We start from the raw sequence: 10,113 nt of genomic DNA on the forward strand, positions 1-10,113 counted from the left end.
TATTTGAAAAAGGGGTGGCCACCACTGGCTAGACAGTGGAGAGGGGCAACGTACACATGGAATATAGCTCAAGGCTACAATGAAATTGGGTTAATGCTTTCTGTGGGCACTGCAGTAGTAAATCATGTTATATAAAATCTGCTATGCTGGGACCAGGCTTGAACTGGAAACAGCTCTCCAGAAGAGAGACTGTGCTGGTGGTCTGGCATGCTTCTCTAGTGAGGAAAAAACTGTACCAAGGCAAACTGTGTTCAAAGAAGCTGTGTAGAAACATAGTATGTAGTGTATACCTAGTGTTGGTGCTGCCTTTTGGGGATGCATGAAAAGAAGTAATTGTAAATCAGGACTGGCTTCTTGTAACTTTGGAAAAAAGAACAAGTATTAAAAATAGAACACAAAGTGAAATGAATGAATATTGATGGCACAAGGCAATATCTACATATTTGGAGATGATGCAGTAGGTTAAAGAGAACTTAAATCTAGTGCTGTTTCAGCTATTTTAATAAAAACTTACAAATCCATTTTTTTCTGTTAGGATTTTGTTAACAAGAAAATAATGCTTTGTTTTCTTTTTATGAGCAAGATGGATACAGGGAGAATTGACGAGAGGAAAAATAAATAGACAAAATGATGACTTCATGCACTGGACTATGCTCATGTACAAAAGAAACCAAAGGGAAGAGAAATGTCCCTGTCTTCTTCCCTCCATTTCTCATGGTTGCTACAGCAACATCAGCAACATGAGGTGAAATCCAAAGGCTTGTTTTCTTAAGTTGACACTGTCCCCTTCAAATGTAAAATGTTCAGCACTTTTTCCACTAGGTGAGGTAAAGAATCTCTAAAGATGCAATGAAAACAAATAAAACCAATCAACTCCATTTTATTTTCCTTTTAGCAGTTTTGGGGTCTACACTTGAATTTTGATGGCCAATCATTGCACTTTATGTAGCCAAAATAAAGATCAAATGCACAGTGAGATGCAGTGTAAGATATTCAGCCCGTAAATGGAAGGCTTTGCCCTTCTTTTTACAAGACTTGCAGTTTCCTTCAGCCTGGGATTTCCTGTGGGGCACAGCTAACCCTGCTGCAAAGGAAGCTTGCTGCTTTCATTGATTCTTTGTTTCTCAAAAACTAGTATTCAGTGACACCCGTGTCCGGAGAATTTTGCTCCTTTGCTTGCTTGATGAAGAAAATACTCTCTCTGCTAAACTGGTGCAAGTATGTAAAGTATGTATTTCTCTCTCTCCCTCTCTTTTATCCATCTTTACAAAGTCAACCCAAATTTTACATTATTGCAACTGTGCATCCCGTTTGGTGTTTTCTTTTCAAGGTAAGAAATATGTACAGGCTTGGTGGCTCTATTGGAAAAAAAAAACAACAAATGCTTTTCTGTTGCCCTTGCCAGATGAGTTTGTGCTTTGTGGGTGTCATGGGTGCAGAGCTGCAGGTGCACAGAGCTCCATCCCTGCATCCATGGCCAGAAACTAGTGGCTGCTCCTTCTCTGTCTCCTTAAGGAGAGGTCTGTGATGGGGCAGCAGAGATGTTGCAGGTTAAGTGAATCCTCAAGCCTTTCCATCAATTAATGACAGTCATTCCAGCAGTCTAGGTAACAGATGATTTTGTGAAAGCAAAAGGTCTTAATCCACAAAGATGAAGAGAAGAGCATGTGTGGTTCTATGGTAAAGCATCCAATTGAAACCCAACCTTTGGGTTAAATCTACTTGTACCTTTACAGAGACAAGCGACAAATGACCCTATTTGGTCTTTATCCAGGACTTTAAGCATTTAAAGTTGATGTTAACCTTCAGGCAGAGGCTTGGATATTTCCAATTTTTTAACTTAGCCTCTTACAGCTTTTGAAGCAATCATATCCCTTTTTGTTGTTTCCTGGAACTTCTCTGAATATCTACAAAGGGCAGTACAAAATTTGAGCCCTATTTTCAAACTGTGTTGTTTCTTACCTCAGTGGTTTCACCAGGACTTCCACCTATTTCTCTCCTTAGTGCTACTTCTTTATGATAATGTTTTTGTGGTGCTCCTCTTAAGATTATCTGCTGGCCTAATATACTGATAATACTGATATCCTTAGCACGTATACACATTTGTACCTCATCATTTGAGCTAGCAAATGTCAATAAAAGGCAACTTAGATTTAAAAAGAGGAAAGGGGCAAGCTTTCTATAAACAGTGCAGTAGTCTTTGTGATGAATTGGGTGTAACCGTGGAGAGTGGCAGAGGTGAAGCAGGCTGTCTGTTAAACAGGAAATGAGTGATTAACATTTTTTGTCCTACTGATCATAATTATTCCCACTGGCTGAAAAAAATAAACACCTCTCAGTGTCTCTTTACTGCAGTTGCAGAATAAAATTTTAAGCTGTTAGTCATTCTGGCATTGTACAGATGAACTACTACTTCATTACTCCAAATGGTTTTATTTATTTTAATAAACTTTGCTTATAATTGGGATTCTTGTTTACCTTGTAATAATCTCTTTGTGCTCTGCACTCAGCAACAGCTTTGCCTCAGACCGTTATCCCTACTGTAGTGCTTGCATCCTGTGGTTGCTGCATTAGAGCCTGCAGTGACTAACAGGGATACTGTCTGCCACGGATCACAATGGCTTTCCTCATGGCTCATTGCACTGAAGATAATTCTAATCTCTGTAATCCCTTTGGGTGTGCATTAGAGGTGCTGAGTAGCAATAATCTTGGCTGTGATGTCACTCAGCAGGTTATCTGCAGGTCTTCTCTGTCTTACCTTTCTTGATCAAATTAGTGAACTCTTCAGAATGTACTTTGTTTTTTTTTCTTTGAAGGAATTGACCATATCCCTGATGTCAGCATGTTGATTGATTCAATCCTTTATCAGTTTTTCTCTTTTATCACCTGGACTTGATGTCAGAGCACGCAGGTTGTGCATACAATCCTGCTTTGCTACTTTGCATTACAGATGTGATTGCAGCAGAGGCTGGTTCTGAGGGGAGAGTTATGAGAAGGCTTTGTGAGAGGTGAGGAGCCCATCTACTGGGGCACACAGACTTCAAAATGTTCCTCTTCAGTGAGGCTTCAGTCCTGGCCTCACACATCACTAATGAAGTAAGGAATCAGAGTCACAGAATGACTTGGGTTGGAAGGGACCTTAAAGCCATCCAGTCCCAACCCCCTGCCATGGGCAGGGTTGTCACCCACTTGATCAGGCTGCCCAGGGCCCCATCCAACCTGGCTTTGAAATGCTGCTTCTTCATCAGAAGCGTATATGCATATACATATATTTACATTCCATATTTGTAGAAAACTTGTATTATCTATCTACAAACAGGAATCTTTTTCTTTGTCAAGCACTTGTCTTTTTCTGCCGGTCGCAACAGCAGTCTTTGTTTGGATTATTCTTGGGCTTTATGCTCACCTTTTCTAAATGCCCCTGTAGAGAAAGTAGGAAGGTGTTAACATTTTATTAGAAATGTCCAAATTGCAAGCATGGAAAAGTACTTTAAAGGAGGCTGCCTAGAATGAAGATTAATTATATATCTTTTTTATAGCGGTTGGGAATTCTTCAAATACATGTCAGCAGAGTTGTATCCTGACATGTGATTCTGCCAAGTCCTTAAACACCAAATTCTAGAGCTGTGTGTGTATTTTCTGTTACTGCATGTTATGTTTCAGAGGAGAGAGCTCCAGAGGTGGTGAAATCCCCTCCAGCCCAGGGTGCATTGCGGGGCGAGGGGATGCAACCTGGAGGATGGCCAACCCTTTGACAGCTGTGGAGAGGAAGTGCAGTAGGGTATAAATCCATGGACTTAACTGCAGAAGGAGCAGGACTTAGATTATTGTCAGTGAACTATGGGCACAATAGACTCCTTGTGTCCAGGAGAGGCGTGTGTAGTGGTCGTATAGTGATAACATACAGTCTGCCACATTCTTGTATGTTCACTCAGGGAACAAAAGATTGCTGAAATCTCTTCAAATGGAACAATCTGAGAAAGCATCTCCGTGTTTGGAGATGATGTTTTGTGGGTGGTGTTCTGGGAAGGACTCTCACTATGCCACCATCTGTAATGAAAAACACAGAAATGCAGTACAAGGTCCCTTGCAGTGTTTCTGCGCTTTTTCTAGCTGAAACTTCTTAGCTGTGTAACAGTGTAGGACAAAAATGGAGTCAAACAAAAGCACCCCCCTAAGAACAAAGGACCCAAAAAAGCATGACCTGTTTGGGAGGAAATCCTGCCTTTCCACCTTCATGCAGCTGCAGGTGGCAAATTGCCAGCCTCTTCTAAATATGACTCTTAGACCTGAGGCTAAGTGATATGCTTTCTGTCCATACTATTATTATTATTTTAGAGTGGCTGAGGCTCCGAGAGGAGGGTGATTTGAACATCTGAAGCTGCAGTAAAATTCCAGTACACAAACCTAGAGAGGCAGGTCTGACGTCCTCTGTAACAGCCTATGTAAATGCTGGGTCTTTCCTTCTCTCCTGCCATGCTTTTGCTTTGGTATCCTCTCCATAAAAGTCACCAATTAACATCATTTCATAGTGATGATGTTAATTGATAGGTCTATGAACTTCACTTCTACCAGTCCTCAAACCTAACTTTCTTACAAAGCATCTTCCTATTGAAATATTGTTCAACTCTCCATTAAAATAAAAAGGCAATCTCAAGTCTCATCTCGATTCCTTTTATTTTTTTCTGAATCACTGTTATCTTAGAGGATTATGTCAAAAGCAGTATTGAAGTGTCACATTTACAGCTTTATCTCACCCTTCCAAATCTGCTTTAGATTTTGCTTGGAGAGATCAGAGAATTACAGTCAGATACTGTTCCCCTGTCTGTATTTACAGCCATTTCCACTGATGCTAGTGTCAACTGACTGACAACACTTGTAGACCATTCCCTTGAATAAATTGACATAATAAGTAAAGGACTGCTGAGATGACTTCTGAATGAAAAATTGGTGGGCAATCATAAGACTGTTAATTTTTATAGATACACTTAGCCTGTCTTGCTCTTACATTATTGCCTCACACTTAGTTATGGCTGCATCTGTCTCCAGAGGCTGAGTCCTTCACCTTTATTGCCATACTGGTGAATCTCTTATCCAAGATGCTGTGGTTTGCTTTGTTGTAGTACCACTGGCATGTGTGCTTTGGTAGCAGATTTGTGATAGGAGATTGCTTTTTTTTTTTTAATTGTTTCTTTTTCAGTACCAATTGTTGCAACCAATCCTTTTTCTCTCATTTAGGTGGCTATCACAGCACTGTAGTTGAACAGGGAGGGAAGGAGCCCCACTAGGGGACCCATGCAGGCTTTTACAGCACTTGAGTCTCAGAATACTCTCAGTTCCACAGTCTGATCCTGGAGAAGGCTGCAGTGAGCCTGGACTGTTGGAGAGGTCTTGCAGTAAAGTTATACAGGAGCTCTACTTTCCTCTCCCATACCTGCTCCAAGGAGTGGGGTGGAAGAAAGATGGCCAGCGTACCTGTATGTTCTCTCTTCAAGTACAGGCTTACACTGTTGTTAAGTTCAATAAAGCAACTATGTTTTCAAGGTGTTTCTCTTTAGTAAAACACCAAAACAATTCACTAGAAAAAAAGTAATAATTAAATAAATCTACTTCAATTGTAAGGCTTCTTTTTTTTTCAGCAGTTATTCAGATTAATCTTCAGTTGCCTGTTTAAAGAGTATCTCTTGGGCTTAAATACAGTAGGGATCCAGGAATTACATGTCTCAGACTTGTTGTTAGTAAATGTAAATCAGTTTCAATTTATTTGTTGTTTAGAAGAAGAAGCGGGGTGTTCTTGTTGCGATGTGGTTCAGTTTCAAGAAATGTCAGAAAAGTAGATGAATAATGTAAGTGTGCAGAATCAAATGAATCATTTTCTTGGCTTCGTTAGTTTTATTAGCTGGTAGTTGCTCATTACATAGAAGGCAAATATTGGTATTGCATATTTTGACTCTTCATCAGCAAGGACCACCAATACCTGTATTCAAAGCACCTGATCTTGCTCAACTATGGCTGAAATGTGAAGTACATGCTGACGTTTGAACGCCAAATGGGCGCAAGCTTCCTGAGCTTCATCTCAAACATGCAGACTCAGTCCCAGGAAACACCCCACAGGTGGCAGCAGTCTGGCTCGAGTCGTAATGCGGGTTTGATAAAATTCCAACACCGATGCTTTCAGGCTGACCTGGAACTCATTGCTGTGCTTGGGAGCTCAGCTGGACATGTAGCCAATTGCTTTGCGTATCCTTCAGGTTGGCTTTGGGAGGCTTTGCTTCAAAGTCTTGCCAAAAGCCGCCGTTCGAAGCATCTTACAGCACGCTGAGGCGGCGGGGCTGCGGCTCGCGGTGCCGCTTCTATGGCTGCCAAGTTCCACTGCTGAAACTATACTTTTTTATCAGGTCCTGTTTGCGTCTGGCAAAGATCTGTAGACACAACATCATTAACAGCAGTGCATATTTTCACAAGATTTACCTCTTCAACACTTTTTCCAAGTTAGTAAATCATAGCTTCTTTAATGTCCTGCTGGCTGCGTGAAAAACAGGAATTTATGTAACAAGCTCTGGTTTGCAAACCTTTTCCTGTTAGGAAAATTTTTTTTTTTCATTGTTGGCAGCATTAGGAGACAGCTCTGTTACTCAAAGAGTGACCTCAGATGTCCTCAGTGCAATAATACCAGATTATAATATTTTTGATGACTAAGGAATAGCAGTAATTTCTTAAATATTTAACGCTTCTCTTGCGGAAAAAAGAGAGTCGAGCACGAGCAGAAGATTTTCGCTGCCTGATGTTTTGCATGCCTTATATGCTTATTTTCATAGTAAACACTCAGCCTAAGCCAACTGGGTATGTTTACAAAATACAATAAAAAACTGAACTGGCGCAGGAGGTTTTTTAATCAACAGACGTGCAGAACAACTTTCTTGCGACATTGCTAACTCTGGAATTGTGTCAGCCTTTAATTCCGCTTTGGCCCTACAGTGAAAACAAAGGGCTGGCAGGGCCAGCTCCTTGCACTCCTCAGCTCTTCCAACCACAGTCACGGGCAAGTCCAGGGAAAGATCTTTGGGCTTACCCTCCTGACACGATGCTAACACTACATTACTATGATGTCAGGTCGGACGGGGGGGAGCAGATGCTTGCCTTGAGCCCCAGAAGGCAGTGAGCACCACAGGCCTAAAGCTATGCAGAGGGGAATTCCACGTGATGATATTTTTATGGGGCTGCATGTGGTGAAAATAACATTTCGAGGCTTTGTCACTGGATAGGAGATGAGATTTTGATTGCAAAGTTCCTGCAGTGAAGAGATATAGTCCTATTGCAATTAGGTAATATCATAAAGATGGGCTTCCTTTCAAAATTGAATAAGGAAATGCTGAAATTGTTGCTGGTGTTGATCTAACTGGGATGATTTATTAAATGGGATGGTTCTCTGGAGGGGAAGAAGAGGTTGGAAAGGCTTCTGAATTTAGTCAGACATTTTGACTAGCAATTGGGCTGGCTGAACCGTGAGCTACCATGATGATGTCTTCTGCCATCTTCTGCTGTCCAGGGGCACTTAGTGACCCGTCTGGTGTGAGGCTGTGCTCCTGTGGGGACATCCTCAGGGTGTTGCAGTCTATAAGGTGTTAACAGACTCTGGTCCAGGACTGTTTGCTGTTTTAATCTGTTGAAGATTAGCCCTAGAGTAACCATTCCTGTTGGGCTCTTCAGGTGGCCAGGCCTGCTTTTGTCAATTGGCTTTCCACGATCCACACTGTGCCATGGCTGTGGCAGAAAATTGGAGCCTCTGATCTCTGATTTGAGCAAGATGACTTTTTCCACCTGACATGGCTCCCTATGACTGTTGATGCTTTTCTTTTATCAGATGGATATATTGGGAATGAGGCGACATGTGCATATTGGCAGTAGCTTTGAGAAACTGGATGTGTGTGGGAGGACATTTAGGATCTAAGAGGTGAAGGAAGACCAACTTGGCATTACAAGTAACTTGTTAGCTTGTCAAACTGTAGGTTTAGATTCTTAATTTTTTTTTTTTTTTTTTTCTGATGAGGCATAGCTGGTGTCTGAGGAGATAATGAAAAGCTTCAGTATCCCCTGGTCAGTCTTGGCACAAGATTTCTTGTGCCCTCAGGTATTGCATGAGTCAATGTTACATATTAAAATGTTGATTTTGAAAGAAAGATGGTTTTAAGACTAACATTTTAAATGCAAGTTTGTCTGTGCTATTTGCATTCCTTTCTCCCTTGTGATTTCTTAGGTGTTTAGTTATATTTATATACAAAAACTCAATCCTTGGTTTTCTTTGTGTTTTTGCTTTTGACAGAAGTCATTTGAACTTCACTAATGTTCAGAGATACACATGCTGGCATATTTAGGGTTTAGAGAAATGTGTGATGAAATCCCATTACAAGGACCATAAAACAAGATCTAATATTTCTCAACTTTGCATAAAAGAAATCCCTGAAAGCCTTCAGGTTCAACTCATTAGACTGAAGCTGATAATAGGACCTTCAGTGGGCTTTTTGGTCTTCTGATATATTTTGCTTCCTAAATCTTGAACGTGCTGAGTATCTCCTTTTATATAGCTGAATGTTATGCTGGGAACCACAGGTATGAATATAGCATTTGAAAACTAAGCTGTATGTAAGAGGTCTCTCTTTGAGAGCCATCACAAATGCAACCTGTGTTCTTATACCTTATTTTGTTTTTCAGAATTCAATCCGTCACAACTTGTCCCTGCACAGCAAATTCATCAGAGTGCAGAATGAGGGAACAGGGAAGAGTTCCTGGTGGATGCTCAATCCTGAAGGAGGAAAGAGTGGCAAGTCTCCTAGGAGGCGAGCAGCATCCATGGATAACAACAGCAAGTTTGCAAAAAGCAGAGGCAGAGCAGCCAAGAAAAAAGCATCTCTTCAATCTGGTCAGGAGGGAAACGGTGACAGCCCTGGATCTCAGTTCTCGAAGTGGCCTGCAAGCCCCAGCTCTCACAGTAATGATGACTTTGATAACTGGAGTACATTTCGACCTAGAACTAGCTCTAATGCTAGTACAATAAGTGGAAGACTTTCTCCTATTTTGCCAGAGCAAGATGATCTTGGAGATGGAGATGTGCACTCCATGGTATACCCATCATCAGCCACCAAAATGACTTCTACTCTACCCAGCCTTTCAGAGATGAGTAGTTCAGAGAACATGGAAAATCTTTTGGATAACCTTAATCTTTTGTCACCTAATACGTCAATGACTGTATCAACCCAGTCGTCATCTGCTACACTGATGCAGCAAACACCAGGTTACTCATTTGCATCTTCGACCACAAGTATATGTTCACCAAATCCAGACTACAGGAAATTTACATATGCTCAAGCTAGCATGACCTCTTTGCCCCAAATTCCTATGCAGACTCTTCAAGACAGTAAATCAAGCTATGGATCGATGAGCCAATTTAACTGTCCTGCAGGACTTCTGAAGGAGTTACTCACTTCTGATTCTCCTCCGCACAACGATATCTTGGCATCAGTAGACACTGGTGTTTCCCAGGCTGGTGGCAGGGCGCTGGGCCAAGGTGTACTGATGGTCACTAATTCGGTGATGCCAACTTACGGCAGTCAGCCACCTCACAACAAAATGATGAACCCTAACGCCCGCCCTCACCAAGGACATAACCAGCCAACACCTGCAGTTAATGGCCGTGCCTTGTCACACACAGTGAACCCCATGTCACATACTTCAGGTCTAAATCGCTTGTCGACAGTGAAGACTTCGTTACAAGTGCCTATGAGTCACCAGATGCAGATGAATGCTATGAACCCATATGCCCCTGTTAACAGTTGCAACGGCTACGGAAGGGTGGGAATTGTTTCCCTCCACCAGGAGAAGCTTCCCAGTGACTTAGATGACATGTTAATTGAACGGTTGGACTGTGACATGGAGTCGATTATTCGTAATGACCTTATGGATGGAGAAACGTTAGATTTTAACTTTGACAGTGTATTGCCTAACCAAAGTTTTCAGCACAGCGTAAAGACAACCACACACAGTTGGGTGTCAGGATAGGATGTAGTAGGAGGTAAGCTGTGCTTTTTATAATAAATCTGAAAAACAGCTTAAAGG

At 41.6% G+C, this 10,113-nt stretch overlaps 1 protein-coding gene across 1 annotated transcript in view; it reads left to right on the top strand.

The window, feature by feature from the left end:
- FOXO1 (forkhead box O1) overlaps nt 1–10,113 on the top strand; it is a 63,701-nt gene that overhangs the window by 47,260 nt on the left and 6,328 nt on the right. The window contains exon 2 of the mRNA XM_048945114.1: nt 8,713–10,069. Coding sequence (XP_048801071.1) covers nt 8,713–10,056 — 1,344 coding nt within the window. The 3' untranslated portion in view covers nt 10,057–10,069. The remainder of the gene's footprint in view (nt 1–8,712; nt 10,070–10,113) is intronic.

Source organism: Lagopus muta, chromosome 1 (genome assembly GCF_023343835.1).
Source record: "Lagopus muta isolate bLagMut1 chromosome 1, bLagMut1 primary, whole genome shotgun sequence".
Taxonomy (NCBI): domain Eukaryota; kingdom Metazoa; phylum Chordata; class Aves; order Galliformes; family Phasianidae; genus Lagopus; species Lagopus muta.